At 37.1% G+C, this 17019-nt stretch overlaps 1 protein-coding gene across 1 annotated transcript in view; it reads left to right on the top strand.

Annotated features, from left to right (window-relative positions):
• The window catches only part of IFT57 (intraflagellar transport 57), a 74204-nt gene that overhangs the window by 30222 nt on the left and 26963 nt on the right, over window positions 1–17019 (top strand). Inside the window, exon 6 of the mRNA XM_027567269.1 lies at window positions 11334–11456. Coding sequence (XP_027423070.1) covers window positions 11334–11456 — 123 coding nt within the window. The remainder of the gene's footprint in view (window positions 1–11333; window positions 11457–17019) is intronic.

The raw sequence follows: 17019 nt of genomic DNA, 5'->3' as shown, positions 1-17019 counted from the left end.
TAGTAAGGAATTGCTTTATTTTTCCAGAGTTTGATTTGCAGGCTATTTGTCTAAATTTTGAATTTTTTCTTAGAAAAAAAAATGCTAGCCCCCAGGAGTTCCACATTCTCTTAGTCCCTGTGGTTTCCGAATGTTTTCCAAGTCTGAAATTGAGTTAAAAGCATCTGTGCGATTGGCCATGGAGTGGGGGACACTAGTGGGGAATGAAGCTCTGACAGTTGGTCAGAGCCTGTGAGGGTTAGTGATGTGGTAGAATGTTCAAAGATGTGAGGAGTGGGAGCAGGGAAGGAAGCAAGGTGTTCGGCAGGTGTTCTGGTTATTACCATTTGAAATTTGAGCATGCTGATTGGAAAGTGCCTGCATGTTCATGGTAACTAGGCTGTAATTATGAGTGGTCTCTGAAAAACCTCTCCATTCTATAGCTCAACAGAATCCCAGCAGTAGCGATCTGGCAGCATAATGCAGATGTCTCATTCTTCTCCCCCAGCAAAAAAAAAAAAAAAAAATGGGAGGGAAGCTGCACACTCTCTGAATTCTATTTTTAAATGCCCATCACTTCATTTCAAAACATTTTTTTCAAACGTGCCATAGACACCATTCTTCCTTGAGATGCTAAATTTAAGGTTTTAGAAACCAAATCCTAAGTTATACAGCACAAAACCAACTCTCTGAAAAGGTTTAAACACAATTGGTTTTTAATTACTTAGCAAAAAATTCATTGTAGCAAGAATGAGAGAATGTTTGGCTTAAAAGGCAAAAGCTGTAAGGAAGTAAAGCTCTGGGCTTAGGATAAAAATCATTTCAGTTGTAGTTTAGGGTGTCACTGTGGCAAGTCTGCAATATTGTAATAAAAAAGGGAAAGAAGATAGATCTACTTTGAGTAATAGCTTAAATACTTTACATTTTCTTCACTTTACATATGGTTTACACTTTACTGTTCAACAAAGTGTCTTTCTGAGTAATACCAGGGAAAATACACCATGCTACAACATGACATGCCCCATAGTTTATCCCTGGTTCTGATTCCTGCTTGAGGAAAATGTTCTTTCTTCTCCTTTCCTAAAACAATGGGGGTGAGTTCTCCTCTCTGTGCTGTGCCTGTGCTCTATCATTGGTACTTCACAGAAGAAACAATTAAAACGCCACATGTTTTGAGTGTGATGGAATGCGTTATGGCTGAGCAAATGCTTTTATTTCTCTGTTAACTAACCCGTACCACCCCAGCAGTTTCACATCTGGAGGTGAATAGGAAATGTAGGTTAGAGAAAAAAGCTGCACCCCTCACTGCTCAGAGGAGACTCAAATGGCAGTTCTTGCTGGGTTTAAAAGAGAGTTTTGCTTGATCTTTAGCGTTGCTTTTGAATCCACATTTGAAATAGGAAAGATCCTCATCTTCATCCTGGTTTTATTGTGAGGAAGCAAGGACTTTTCAAGGTCTTTTCCAACTCTGAGTCCATACCTTTAAGGCCAGTGCTACAGTGGAAAAGCAGCCTTAGATAGAAAATCCTGACCACGTGGCCATGATTTATCCTCTCTCTAACTCAATTTCTTATCTTTAGGTGGGGACATAATTCAACCCAGGGTTGTTTTAAGATTAATAGAACTTGGGGACCACACCTAGCATGGTGCTGGCAGAGAGTGTATGTTTGATGAATTTCTTATTTTGTATAATTTTCACCTCTCTTAGAGATTGTAATTAGTTATAAACATTCTTAGGTGTTATAGGAGAATAGAAAAAAGCCCCAGTCTCACAATACAAATTTCTAGACCACCATGAATATTTTTGAGTAAGAAGCTTATATAGCATGTAAGTTATAAGGAAGATTGCATTTTGATGTAAATTAGGAAGCTCTGGTGATAGCATGGCTTTAATTTTGTTATCTGTCGCTGGATTATTACTGAAGGCCCATTGGACTCAGTCTGCTGTCGCATAGGATCTCCTCTATAGAGATGACTAAGGGGAATCTAATGAAAAGTATTGTAATTTTAGGATCTTTTCTAGGAATCATTTGAAAGCAGTCATTTTATGAATGGATGGGTTTTACTTCCTTAGTCAACACTAATAGCATGTAATTTATTATAAAATTCAGTACATTAGATGTGTACCCGGAATGTTCGCTCTTCTATAAACCTATATTCTTAAAAACCCTCACCTGCACCCATCTACCCCTCAGAGTGTTAGTGCTTTGAATATCTGACAACTGATTCATTTTCATCCAGGACATGTAGTTAGTTACTAAGACCTGTAGATGGTGCCTTTGAAATCCCTCTCATATTCACCTTCCCCATCTCCACCCTTTGCTGAAATATTTTTCCTCTTATTCCTCAATCTTTTTTTTCCCCATGTTGTGGGATCGTAGTTCCCTGATCAGGGACTGAACCTGGGCCCTCGACAGTGAAAGCATGGAATCCTAACCACTGGACCACTAGAATTTCCTCTTACTCTTTGACGTTACTACCCCAAACATGACTTGCCAGATCATTCTGAATCCAATAACTTTTGTTGGGTTTTCATTGCCTACAGCTAAGTTTAGACAGGTAACAAAGCAATACATTTTTGGTCTGGCTTTCAAAACCCCTAGCAATTTGACAACTGTCCATATAGCCAACTTTATTTTCTTTTGCTGGGATAATTTTTCCAGGTAGACTCATGAGGTTTCAAGGTAACCTCATGAGTATATCTGCTCTTATCTCATCCTCTTTTGTCTCTTACCTAAAATGCCTTCCCGTCATCTGTCTACCTGACCCTTCAATGTTTAAGGTTCAGCTCAAATCCTGCCTCCTTAATGATACCTTTCCTTATCACCCCAGCTCCATTTAATCCTATGATTCACAGATCTACAAGCTATAAATTTTCATAAAACAAAACTAAAATATTCTTTTATGAGGATTTTTTATCATTTTATTCACTATCCCTGGAGTAGAACAGTACCTGGTATTTAGTAGGTAGTAAATAAAGATTTGTTAGATTAAATTATTTTACCTTGTTTGTAACTTTTCTTTGTCCTCTGGCTTAGAGGACAAAATTCACATTCCTCAGCCTGGCCTCTGAGGTCTTCACGATATATTCAATTTTCTTTTGCTTCCCAATATTTAGCTTTTTAATCTCCTAGTCTCTCATCTCATATGATCTTCACAAGCTATGTTCATTCCATATTTCATATTTGGCTTATGATGCTTTCCTGCCTATGTAAATGCTTGACTTGCCTCTTCTGCCTGTTTACATCCCAAACATCCTTGTAAAGTTAAACTTAAATTTCACCATTGCCATTAAAATGCGCTTCTCTCTGTTATTCAGACTCCTAAAGCATTTACCACCCCTGTACCAGCTAGTGTTTGGAAGTTAATCAAACTTACATTTTTACTTGTTTTTATTGAAAAAAACTTTATATTCTTTTTAAAGGTAAAATATATTCCTTGTTTCTTTTAAATGAAAGCCCAAAAGAATACAAAGAAAAAATTAAAAATTTCTTCAGATCTCAGCACCTAGATATAAACATTGTATCCCTTTACACATAATTGCCCTGACGTCAAGTGAGATGCTAACATTTAGTGAATCTGGATGAGGGGTATATGTGAATTTTTAATGCTATTTGTGTGATTTTTTATAAGTCTGAAAAAAATTATACTGATGCAAAAATAGATTACTGAAGTAGTACAGAGTTAAAAAATAATCCACATATATGGTTATATTAGTATATGAAGAAATGCAAATCAATCAGAGATTCAATTAAATGGTGATGATAACAAGCTGTTCATTTCGAGAAAAAAGATGGATTCCTCCCTCATATCTTACACCCAAATAAACCTCATATGGATCAACAAATTAAAAACTGATGAGGCCTAAGATATGAGTGGCAAGTGTAATATTCATGGGTTGAAATAGGCATGATAAAGCATGGCGAGAAAACTAAAAACCATAAAGGAAAAGTACTGATAAATCTAAATGCATAAAAATTAAAACCTTATATATGGAGGGATGGGAAATACCATAAAGTTAAAAGACAAGTAAGAAACTGGGCAAATATAGTTGTAACTTATATGACAAAGGATTGATAGCCATATAGTAAGGTGCTTCAGAGCTTGTGCTCTAGGGTGACCTTGCCTGGGCCCTGCCACTTACTAATGATGTGACATTGGGAAAATTGCGTGACTACTCTCTACCTCATTTTTCTTATTCAAAAAAATGGGAATAAGGCTCCTTTGATTCATGGTCTTATTACTGGGCATTTAACCTATGTGTAAAAGCGTCTAATACCATGCTTGGCATATAATAACGGTGATGGTAATTATAACTACTAACATATATTGGGGGCTTATTATGTATCAAGTATTATGAAAGCCTTTCAAATGCATCATTTAATTTAATCCCCATAACAACACTTTCAATGTGGAGAGGGTACAATTATTACTTCCATTTTACAGATGGGGACCCTGAGATTTAATGACTAGCAGCTAGTAAGTGATGAAGGTGGAATTTGAACAGAGATGGGATGCCTGACTCATTGTCTTAACATTTACGTCATACTGTGGTGATTCTTAAGACAACTTAATTCCCTGAGTCCTGGGAATATTTAATCTTGACAATTAATTGGATTTTAATATTCCTCTCAGTAGGTTTGAATTGAGCTCTTCAAATGTATTTGAGTGCTGGTATATCCATGTGGTTGCAGTCTCAAAAGAAACCTTATAGAAATTCCTGCCATAAAAAGTTAGACTTATTTTGCATACTCTGCAACACCTAGTATTGGGGCACTGATATATCCATGTTGTTGCCATCTCAAAGAAAAGAAGCCTTACAGATGTTTATGCCATAAAAAGTTAGACTTATTTTACATACTCTGCAACACCAAGTATAATGTCTACATTATTTCCTCCAGACGCACTTCCTGTGTTACTTTCTTTAGTTTTAGTTTGAGAAAATAAAAAGTCTATGGAAATGATTTTATCTTAGCACTTAGTATACCAGTGTAGCTAAAGTAGTTAAAGTAGCAAAGGTAGTTTGATGTGTTAAACAGAAATAATATTGGAGGTTAAATTCTCACTCAAAAACAATTTCAGATCTTTTATTGGAAAATTAAATTTATTTTGTGTTAATTTGGGGAGCTTTCTTTTTACCCTTTTGGGTATATGGGAACAAAATTTGTTCAAGTCTTGGTTCACATTATAACTCAATAAAATTTCTTTTGATAGTCTTAAAATTGAACTTAAAACTTTTGTGAACTTCATATATTTCAAGATGGAGGCTACCGTCTATTTCTTTTGATAGATTAGCCAGGGTTTAATTTGGTTATTCAGAGCAAATTTGAAGATACTTTTTGTATGGTATTAAACATTTTTCTTCACAGTAATATAGTGTTAAATCATGTAAAACCTAATTTGGAAAGAAAATAATGAATTAGATTCACATTTTGTGCTTCTTTAATCATGAAGAAGAATTGACTTGTAGCGACATGAATGGTTTTATCTCTGCCTTAAATATAATTTGTTAAAATCATTAGATTTTGAGGAAATACTCTGATTGAAATATCAATAACTTATTTACCCCTTTCTCTAACTTTATTGATAGATGGGAAAGAAGGGCACTAGATACCCTTAGGAGAAACCCTGTTTAATCCATAGTAATACTATATATACTCTATTAGCCTTTTGGCCATCTAGCCTATCTTGGAAATGCGGCAAATGAGGCAGAATTCAAAAAAGACCCCTGAACAACCAAAATAAGAATAAACACTTCATTTAAAATTTTTCTGTGAAGAGTCCTAACCTCACTACCCTTCATCCCTGAATGCTCACTTTTTTCTCTTGTATTCTTGTGCTCAGTCACTCAGTCATGTCCAACTCTGCAACCCCAAGGACTGTAGCCCACCAGGCTCTTCTGTCCATGGGATTTCCCAGGCAAGAATACTGGAGTGGGTTGTCATTTCCTTCTCCAGGGGATCTTCCCGACCCAAGGATCAAACCCAGGTCTCTTGAGTCTTCTGCATTGGCAGGTGGATTCTTTACCACTGCACCACCTGAGAAGCCCAACGTTGCCCAAATTCTAACAAGGTTGGTTAGTAGGTTTCTAAATCCACAGCAGCTTAGGAGAAGGGAGAGGTGCTACAGACAAGCAGGAAGACAGCCACAGGTGACCACTGGCATCATCATAATAAACACAGCTCTAGGAACAATTTAAAAGCAGACATTAGAAAGCAAAACTTACAGTTATCTGGGATTGTTTAGTGTGGGATCAGTCAGTCCAGATTTCTCTGCTTTTAAGGCATTGTTGTATTACAGCATAGTACAATAAGAGACTATGTAACTTAATAGTTACAGCCAGTACATGTTAGCATTCCCCGTATCTGAAATCCATTCTGACAGTGGTGTCTGATCTTCCTGAGAGGCAGTGATTTGGGCTTGGTAGTTGCCGGAGAAGGCAATGGTGCCCCACTCCAGTACTCTTGCCTGGAAAATCCCATGGACGGAGGAGCCTGGTAGGCTGCAGTCCATGGTGTGGCTGAGGGTTGGACACGACTGAGCGACTTCACTTTCACTTTTCACTTTCACTTTTCACTTTCACACATTGGAGAAGGAAATGGAAACCCACTCCAGTGTTCTTGCCTGGAGAATCCCAGGGACGGGGGAGCCTGGTGGGCTGCCATCTATGGGGTCACACAGAGTCGGACACGACTGAAGTAACTTAGCAGCAGTAGCAGCAGCAGTTGCAGGCTTAAGCACCTCCCCATGCTCTTGTTTCACTACTAGTTATGTGTTGGGATCTTCTAAATCTCCCTTCATCTCCCATTTTCACCTGGAAGTCGGTGAGTCCAGTTTCTGCCCAGGCCTTCATGATCTAGGTCCTCTCAGCAGGCTCCAGTCTGAACTTGTGATCTCTCTGTGGTGTCTGACCTGAGGTATCTGTTATCAGAAATGTGTTCTCATGGGTGCCTGAGCCTTGAGCTTCACTCTCAGGTCTACCCATCCAACAGCTTTATTTACCCTCATGTGATCTCCCTTTCTGATATGCAGGGCCTTTCCTTATTACCTCTCTATCATCATATGACCAAAACCACATCTACTTGTATATATTTGTGTGTGTGTGTACATAAATGCACACACAGAGAACATAGTATTTCTTCAGATGCTAAACTATGCCATTCATATTTCTGGGCAAAGGGGAGACTATTTTATGGAATAGGATTCAGAGCAGGCTAGTACCATTGCATATTTGATCCTTGAACTGACTTTGGGTGATATGCATCAAGGTTACATTATGGGATGGCTTAGACTGTTATCTTCATTTCTTCCTTTGGCAGTCTTAGGGTCAGTTCTCATCAGTTTCTCTTTCTTAGGACCAATTATTACCTGCATTAACTAGCCTCAGATGCTTTCTAATAGGCTATGAACTCTTTACAGGCAGGAATTAAATCCTTCTGTCATCCCATACTAAGCACAGTGCCTGGATTCTTACTTTGCATGTTGTAGAAGCTTAACAGATAGCTTATTGGTAAATTAATTAATTATAAATGAGACTTCAGGATAGTCTATGTATTATTGAGCTTCTAATTGTTTCTTCAGCAACATTAACTAGAAAATGCAATTTCCCAAGAGGCATCCTTTATCTTAGTTAATATTGTTTCAGAGAGGGACTTCGTCATGATGATATAAAATTTTGATTAAGTGGAAACAGCAGTTTATTTCTCTTTACTAATAGCTTCACATAAAATACCATTTGTTATCAGAGAAACAATTAGAAAGGAAAGATTTTCTCAAAGTATTATAACCAAGGCATGGTTAAAATGATTTATACTTCATATGTAGGGCTTGCTCAGTGAATGTATCCACTTATTAGGCATTAGGAAATTTTGAGTGAGGAACAAAGCTATGAAACATATGTGCAAAGATGGAAGTAGAAAGAGACTGTATAGTTTGAATACGTTAATGCTACTCTACCAAATCTAATGTGCTTTTTTTTTTTTTTTTTGCTTTTTTTTCATTTAGGAACCTAGGTTATTTCCCCAAGTATATTAACTATAGCCTAGGACTGAGTGAAAACTTTCAAGCTACTACATTAAATCACTTCAGGATATTGGGAGTAGGAGTTAGCAAATCATTGCTTACCAGAACCAAATAATAAGCTAAGAAGGGTAAATGCAGCTTACTGAAGGGCCCAGTGTAAAATAAATAGTAGCTCATGCACTGGACTATCTTGATGTGGTGTTTGATCTTCATGTATTCTGTTAACTCTTGGATTCTGAGTCTGATTCAGACAGGGCCCATGCTAACCCATTTGCCTTTGTGAAAATCAGAAAAATGTGCCCTTCCTTGAGTAAAAATTTTATGTATGTTATGCACGACTTGAATAATCCTATGTTCAGGCCTGAAGAAAGTGGGAATGTGGATGGCTTTGGTGATTCTGGGCTCCACCCTCCTTGTAAGGAAAGGAGGAAGGGGGCATGGGGATGAGAGGATAGTCTTGGGGAGCAATGGCTCGGGTATTTCATCAAGAATACCAATTTCAGTTCACTTAGACAGTGGGTCTGTAAAGCAACTGATTTTTAAATCACTGATTAGAACATCTATTAAGAATCATAGAAAAACTGCTGCTTCAGAGGACATGTCCCTTTTTGACTCAACCTGGCTCTGCAGGGTTGGGACGTGGGGGCCTCGTAATCCTGGCAGGAGCAAGCCTGTGTATATACCATACACACGCCCCAGATGTCAGGGGTCATATCCCACTGGCAGTGCATCCACCCTCCTACCCTCACCCTCATCCTCATAAGACCTCACCCTGTTTGTTACAGACAATGAGTTGGTCAGAATTGGGCTTCCTAGAGCCAGGGAGGGGAACTGGAATGTGCCAGTAATTGTGCAAGTATATGAATGTTAATGAGTATCTGTGTTGAGTTACATGACTGAGAACATTTCCTGTGGCTTTACATTTCCCCTGAGAGATCCAGTACCTCTTCTCATGCTGTCACATACATCCTTATATAACTTCACACATGTCTGTTTTGTGAATACACCGCCACTCCCCAGTTTTGGTGCTATGTGCTACCTTGGGTTTGGTTTTTACAGATATATAGCATTATATTAGGTGCTCAATATAATACAATGTTTCTATATTTAAATGAGCACTTTAATGTTTAAAATAGGATCTTGAACATTTTTCAATTAGAGTTTCCACATTTTACTTTTCTTAATGTAATACCTGTATTTTTTCATACTTTCTGGGTTTTTTAAAAGTAGAATGTAACTGAATAAATTCAGACCACATATTGTGAAGTGAAAAAGCATATATTAGTTACCCATCCTCTAACTGCATGGTTAGAACTGTATAGCCCCCAGACTTTCTGAACAAAAAGCAGTATATGCTCCTTTTAAGGCTCTTAGCCTATTTCGAACTTGCTGATATGAACTAGGAGGTAGGAGAGGGAGAGAGGCTTTCTCATGTTAGCAGTGCCCTAGAGACTCAGTCAGGAGTGAGTTCAAAGCCCCTAAAGACCTCAAGCTCCCCATAAAATCAAATCCCGATATAAGGTTATTCTTATACTTGGTGTTAGACTGGATAAAAATATCTTTTAGTGACATAAATTCACATTGAGTGTAATTTCACCGTGAGGTTGTTTATATAGTCTTGTCTTTTAAATGTTGTATTTTGGGAAATTTCAAACATATACACAATTAGAATGAGATAATGAACCCTTAGGCAGTAGCACCCAGTTTAACAGTTAACATTTGGTTGATTGTGTTTCCTTTGAAGCCCCTGCCTCTTTTTTTCTTTGCCCCATAGTATTTTAAAGTAAATTTCAGACATTACATCAATTCACTTGTTGAATAAAATATTTATTTTAGCACTTATCTCTAATTTATAAGTCTTTTTTAAAACATATCCACCATGCCATTATCATACCTATAAAATTAATAATAATTCCTTAATATAATCTAATACTCCCACATTCCAATTTCCCTGATTGTCTCAAAAACATCCTTTTACAGATTATTTAAATTAGAATCCATAGAAGGTCTATACATTGTATTTGGCTGTTTATGTCCCTCAAGTTTCTTTTTTTCTACATTAACATTTTTCCTTACTTTTAAAATAATTTTTCAAGGGAGCATAAAAGGAAAAATACTACCAAAATTAACATATTAAGCTTTATGTTTTGTTGTTGTTCAGTCGCTCAGTCATGTCTGATTTTTTCTGACCCCATGACTTGCAGCATGCCAGGCTTCCCCATCCTTCACCATCTCCCGGAGTTTGCTCTAACTCATGTCCATTGAGTCAGTGATGCCATCCAACTATCTCATCCTCTGTCCCTCCTTCTCCTCCCGCCCTCAGTCTTTCCCAGTATCAGGATCTTTTCCAATAAGTTGGCTCTACACATCAGGTGGCCAAAGTATTGGAGCATCAACTTCAGCATCAGTTCTTCCAATAAATATTCAGAACTAATTTCCTTTTGCATTGACTGATTTGATCTCCTTGCCGTCCAGGGGACTCTCAAGAGTCTTCTCCAACACCACAATTTGAAAGCATCAATTCTTCAGCGCTCAGCCTTCGTTATGATCCAACTCTCACATCCGTACATGACTACTGGAAAAACCATAGATTTGACTATAAGCTTTATCTTTAAATCATTAGTTTTTATGTTCTGTATGTTTTCAGATCCATACACACTTAATGCTGAAGTGTATAGGGCTAATAAAATGGGGAGGAAAAGTTTTCCTTTTCTGATTTGAAAACAGGCATGAATGATCTTATTACTCAACAGCAGAAATCAAATGCAGAAAGTTGACCCTATTTGAGTTCAAATAGGTCTGCATTAAATCACATTTTTAAGCTTATTATGGTTTAACCTAACCAAAATATCACCTTATAAATATAAAATTTGTAAATCAAGTGCCCTTTGCTTCTGGAATTTTATCTTGTTTTTCAGATTTGGGGTTTGTATTTCAGTACAGTGAGTTCAATCTAAGACAGTGTTTTCTTACCAAACATGTGAGTGTTTGTATCTTTTCAACTGTTATTAACATACCTAAATGGCTTGTCCATTTGACAGTATTCCTATTGAGTTCACTCTGATATCTCAGAAGCCTTATTCTTTGTAAAAAAAAATAGTTACATCACAAATTTGCTTCTTTATAATTCTAAATACTTATTTTGCTATTCTACCAGCTTGGTGCATTATATTCTTTCAACATGGATAGGAGGACAGAAAAGAATTTCTTCTGCTGCTATAATTTTAACACTACCGTGCTTGATATAAATTGTGCAGTGCTGCTAAAATGCCTCAAAATTTTACCATTTCTTTTTATAAACTCTCAATCCTGTGATATCTTTCCTTTCTTAGGATATGAACGAGTCTGCCAAACAAGAAGATATTTTGGAATCTACAACAGATGCTGCGGAATGGAGTCTGGAAGTAGAACGTGTACTACCACAACTGAAAGTCACGATCAGGACTGACAATAAGGTATAGAAGAGAGAACACATTTTGGTCAGATAGATTTTTATATGGCCATTTAGGATCAAAGGTACTCCCACTTATACAAATGATTTAAGAAGGGATTCAGTTTCCAGTGTTTTAGTAGAGATTTAGTAAACTGTTGTTGAATGAATATATAACATTATATGGTCCACAAATCAAGGAATATATCTTTAAAATGATTTGGAATATATCACGTTTCCCTGGGAGTAAGGTGTATTTTCTCAATATATTTTGATATATTTTCTTGGCAGTCATATTTTGTCTAGGTGAATAGTGAATGAAATTGGAATTCTGTGACTGTATACTAACTGAGTAGAGTTAAAAGTGGTTTTAGATCTCTGCTGGATGGCAAAACAGAAGACGTCCTGGAAGTTACCTTACATAATCTACTCAGTACACGTGACTAAAAGTTAAATATTAAGAAAATAGTCAAGAAATCATATGCAAAATATATTTGAAGATAAGGCCAAATGAACCAGCCCATTTAATAAAGTTTCTGCTTTTTTACCTACAATTTATGAGTAAGAACTTCAGAACAAGCTAATAAGTGACTAGACAATTCTATTCTTTAGACAATACTATATAGTAATCTCTAAAAAGAGCTAGAGAGACATCTAGGTTAAAAAAAAAATAAAAAAGAAAGGATTTTCATCTTTGGAACCTGAGACAAGCTCCAGAATTATGGAACAAGGTTCCAGGGAAACTTGTCATTCTGCAAATGTGGTTGTGTGTCTATCCTCAAAGTAGAAGCCTTGCAAAGACTGCTGTTCTCAGTTTCTGGGAAGCTAATTCATACTAGATTGTCTGGATTTGGGCTTGTAGAGTTGAATCCTGGAGAAGGTAAGACGGGGCCTAGGGCCAGTCCACTCCTAGGGCAGTCTTAAAATAAGGACCTCAGAGATCTTCCGAGACTGTGAAGGGCTGTGGAACAAGCTTTCTCTAGAGTAGATGGCAAATCCTGCAGCCCTGTTTACCATATATTTACCCAGTCATTATGGAGGACAGTTTTTATTTGCATACATCGGGGGTAAATTCCTGTTTATATATCTTATATATAAATACATATTAATAAGAATTTCTTTCCTGATTTGATCTCTGCTGAAAGTCATAATTTGCAAAAATGTAACTTTTTCTTAAAATGTAATTTCTCATTTTTTAGTTTTGTCAGAACAAATTCTCTTCATAAAATTAAAGATCACTACTATTGTGACTGTAATTAGAACATGTTAAAATAATTGTGTAGTTGGGAGCTCTCAAGCACATTTTAGTTCCATGAGTAAACAAGTTTAATTTGTTTACTTTCAAGGTAAGTAAACTCTTGAAATCAAACATCTCACAATAGAATGTTTGATAGGATAATAATAGGACCACACTAATGGTCTTGATCACTATATAATAGAAGTAATTGAATAAAAAACGAGAGAATATAAATGTAACTGCTAACCTGTATGGTTTTATAAACCAGTATAGCAGTAATCAAAATCCTGGATTCTTACAAAATCGGGGAAGAATTAACTAGTTCAGAGTTAAACTGAGTCTCATGCCATTCATTACCAGCCTTGACCTTACGAGGATATACTGTGTTAAATTATCTATACAATCCCTGTTACAGGCAATACTCAAAAATGTCAGATAAAGTTTTTAGGGGGGTTGGTATTTTTTTTAGAATATGTGAATTATCATTTTGAGTTAGATTTTTGTGGTAAAACATACTGATGTAAAATCATGTTTGATTGCTTTTCCTGAATTCTTCTCTAGATAATTTGGTCTTTGTGTCCAGTAGTTAGTTCATAAACCCTTTTTTTCCCCTAAGTATTTCAGCTGTAGCAAATGGGAATTGCAGCTTTAAGGTCAATTCTTTATTCAGCTCACTTAAGAAAAATAAAATTATACATTGATTTGAGAAAATAAGGTGCTAATGAATAGAGAAATGTTTTTCATGTCTCAAAAGTAAAGTAATCTGGTAATATATGTGGTTTCTCATGGACTCATTATCCTCCTTCTTCAGGAGAGGTTGACTCCAGCATCATGGTAGATCCCCTTCTTCCTCAACTCCTGACTCCACTAAAACCAAAACCTCCCCTTTACTTTTGGACAAAACAATAACCTTTTGCTCATCTGCAGGCTGTTTAGGACCTCTTAAGATTTCAACTTCATGTTTGGCGGTGGGTGGTGAGAAATTAATTACTTTCAGATCAATGTGTTTTACTGATCACTGTTAGATTAAGTTTTAAGTAGCATAGAGATGTAGGAGATAAGTAATGCAGAGTTTCCATTATTTAAAGCCATTATAAATTTCTTTAAAATGACCTGGTGTTATAAGTAAAAAAAGTTGCATATTTATTTGGCACCAGATCAAGCATTTGTTTTGCTTTTTTTCTTACAAGTTCAGTTTATTCCTTGTATGCTTCACAACTGCAAAAAAAGTAAATCTTTTCTGTTCTTTTTGCATATGACAGTCTGTATGCTTGATGAGATCCTGTCATACACCAATATTTTATTTTGTATATGTGTCATCTTGTAATCAGGTTTTTATTGCAAGACTAGCTTATCCTTGTTTCTGGCACTACTTGTTACTATTGCCAGTTCCCAAAGAAAGCAAATAAATTTTAATATTAGCTTAAACAAATTACAATTGGGAAATAAATATGTTGCCAAAACTACAAATAATATATTCCACAACTGAAGATAAAAGATTTTGTCATATGCTGGCTTGAATGGCCTGTATGAGCGGTTTCCCTTTTTAGAGCTAGATACAGAGACTGCTCCTGGTGATTACTTCTAGAGTAGCTGTATATCCGTCTCAGATCTACCTCAACTTGGAAAAATATGTCTGAAGACACAGTCAGAAGTTCTGCCAAGAGAGTCAATAAATTCAGCCAAATCTGGGTCGTTCAGCCCTAGTTAATGCTTCATTTAGGGCCAAGTGCGTAAGGCTAGGGCATCAGTTCCTTAGAAGGACAGTCTGAGGACACTTAAGCTAGAGTAGATGTTGGTGCCACCTAATAAAATTATCTACAACTATTAGTCTGCAACTCTACATCTTATTGTTCTTTTTTTCCTCTTTATTTCTCTAATCTTTCCTTTCTGCTGTGTTTTTTATTTTTTTATTCTTTATTGGGCTTCTCTGGTAGTTCAGTCGATAAAGAATCTGCCTGCAATGCAGGAGACCCAGGATCAGTTGCTGGGTCAGGAAGATTCCCTGGAGAAGGAAGTGACAACCCATTCCAGTATTCTTGTCTGGAGTATCCCATGGACAGAGGAGCCTAGCAGGCTACAGTCCATGGGGTCACAAGAGTTGGACATGACTTAGCCACTAAGCCACCATTGTTCTTTATTAGATCCAATAATAAGTGCCCACAACTGTTGCACACCTACTTGGATGGAATGTAAAACTTTAAGAGCAAACATCTGTGATTATACTCAGACTAGACTTAAATCTGTAACTGCTCAAGAATTATCCTAATCTCTTGAGTCTTTTTAAAATAAAGTTTTATTTTTAATTATATAAGTAATACAGAAATAATATTTCAGGGGGAGAGGAGGCAAGCAGTGTGCTGTGAATTAGAAGCTAGGGAGAACACATTTAGTCCCACCATCAAATCCTGTTTTATTGAACAAAGTTTCAGAAACTTAATAGAACTGTGGCAGTTATAAAGACCCAGGGACGATGGAGCCTATCTCACACACCTTCCATGGGCACCCGAAATTCATATTTCTACCACTTAATATCTGTGTGATCCAGGGCAAGCTACTGTACCTCTCTGTTCCTCTTTTCCTTATCTCTAAAAAGGGACTAATTATGTTACTCACCTCGTGGAGTTGTTGTAAAGCACCAAGAACAGTATCTGACACATAGTTATTGCCTAATAAATATTGATTATTTTTATGTTACAGCATTGTTTTGTAATATTATTGTGTTCTATCATAGCCCTCTTTGTGTCTGTATCAGTGTTCAGGAGGAGTTTACAAAATTTCTGCACTAATGCTTCCATCATTTAAGGAATATTGATTACTGTCAGCCTTATATTTTTTAATAGGATATAGTTGGATTCATATACATATTATTTTTGTAATAAATCTTTCTAGTTTTTCCCTAGTAAAGGTATATATAATATGATGAAAATAATAGTAGTAAATGATATTTGCTCAGTGTTTGCTTTGTGCCACGTGCTGTTCTTAGCACTTCACATCTGTTAACTCATTTAATCCTGTCCACTGCCCTATGATATGCAGGTACCTTTTAATACAGATGAGGAAACTGAAACAAGGAGAAGTTATTTGCCTCTGCCTAGTAAGTGACAGTGGAGAAGGCAATGGCACCCCACTCCAGTACTCTTGCCTGGAGAATCCTATGGATGGAGGAGCCTGGTGGGCTGCAGTCCATGGGGTTGCGAAGAATTGGATACGACTGAGCAACTTCACTTTCACTTTTCACTTTCATGCATTGGAGAAGGGAATGGCAACCCACTCCAGTGTTCTTGCCTGGAGAATCCCAGGGACAGGGGAGCCTGGTGGGCTGCCGTCTATGGGGTCGCACAGAGTTTGACATGACTGAAGCGACTTAGCAGCAGCAGCAGTAAGTGACAGACACAATATTTGAGCCTCCAACCTGGGTTCTTACCTATTCAATTAATGACTATATAGCACACTGGTTTAAAAGCACAAATTCTGAATCCAGGATGCTTGAATAATAATCTTGACTCTTAACACTTATTAGCGGTTGGACCCTGTGGGTAGGTTACTTAACCACTCTATGCCTCAGTTTCCTCGTCTGTAAAATGGAATTCATTATAAACCCTCTACTACTACTACTAAGTCACTTCAGTCGTGTCCAACTCCACGCGACCCCACAGACAGCAGCCCACCAGGCTCCGCCATCCCTGGGATTCTCCAGGCAAGAACACTGGAGTGGGTTGCCATTTCCTTCTCCAATGCATGAAAGTAAAAAGTGAAAGTAAAGTCACTTAGTCGTGTCCGACTCTTCACGACCCCATGGACTGCAGCCTACCAGGCTCCTGTGTCCATGGGATTTTCCAGGCAAGAGTACTGGAGTGGGTTGCCATTGCCTTCTCCGATTATAAACCCTAAGTTATTAAAAGTATTAAGTGAATTAACATATCTAAAGCACTTAGAATGGTGCCAGAAGAATCACTTAATACATGTTGCTGTGTGCTTTTTGTGTATAGTGTTGAAATTATACCTCTTTTTTTCACCTAACATTTCATCATATATTTCCACATATTCTTAAAAATTATAAAGCATAACTTTAGATGATTGTCTGTAGTGCTAGAAGGTTACCATCACTGTCCAGCTAAGCACCAGGTAGCAAGATGGCTTGGCCAAGTTTAGCACGTTAGGATCAAACCAGGAGGTCTAAGATCTGGGTGGAGAAATGACAGGGCAGTGTCACACAAGAGCTAGTGGTTAGGGTATGGGCAAGCCTAAGGACCATAAGATCTGAGAACACAATCCACTAGCTGGAAGTGGATTGGCTAGTGAGTCATTTTAGAGAACAAGTGGCTGTTGAATAAGAAAATCCAGTTGA

Source organism: Bos indicus x Bos taurus, chromosome 1 (genome assembly GCF_003369695.1).
Source record: "Bos indicus x Bos taurus breed Angus x Brahman F1 hybrid chromosome 1, Bos_hybrid_MaternalHap_v2.0, whole genome shotgun sequence".
NCBI classification, from domain to species: domain Eukaryota; kingdom Metazoa; phylum Chordata; class Mammalia; order Artiodactyla; family Bovidae; genus Bos; species Bos indicus x Bos taurus.
Note: the sequence above shows the minus strand (reverse complement) of the source record. Positions and strands in the feature narration are given on the sequence as shown.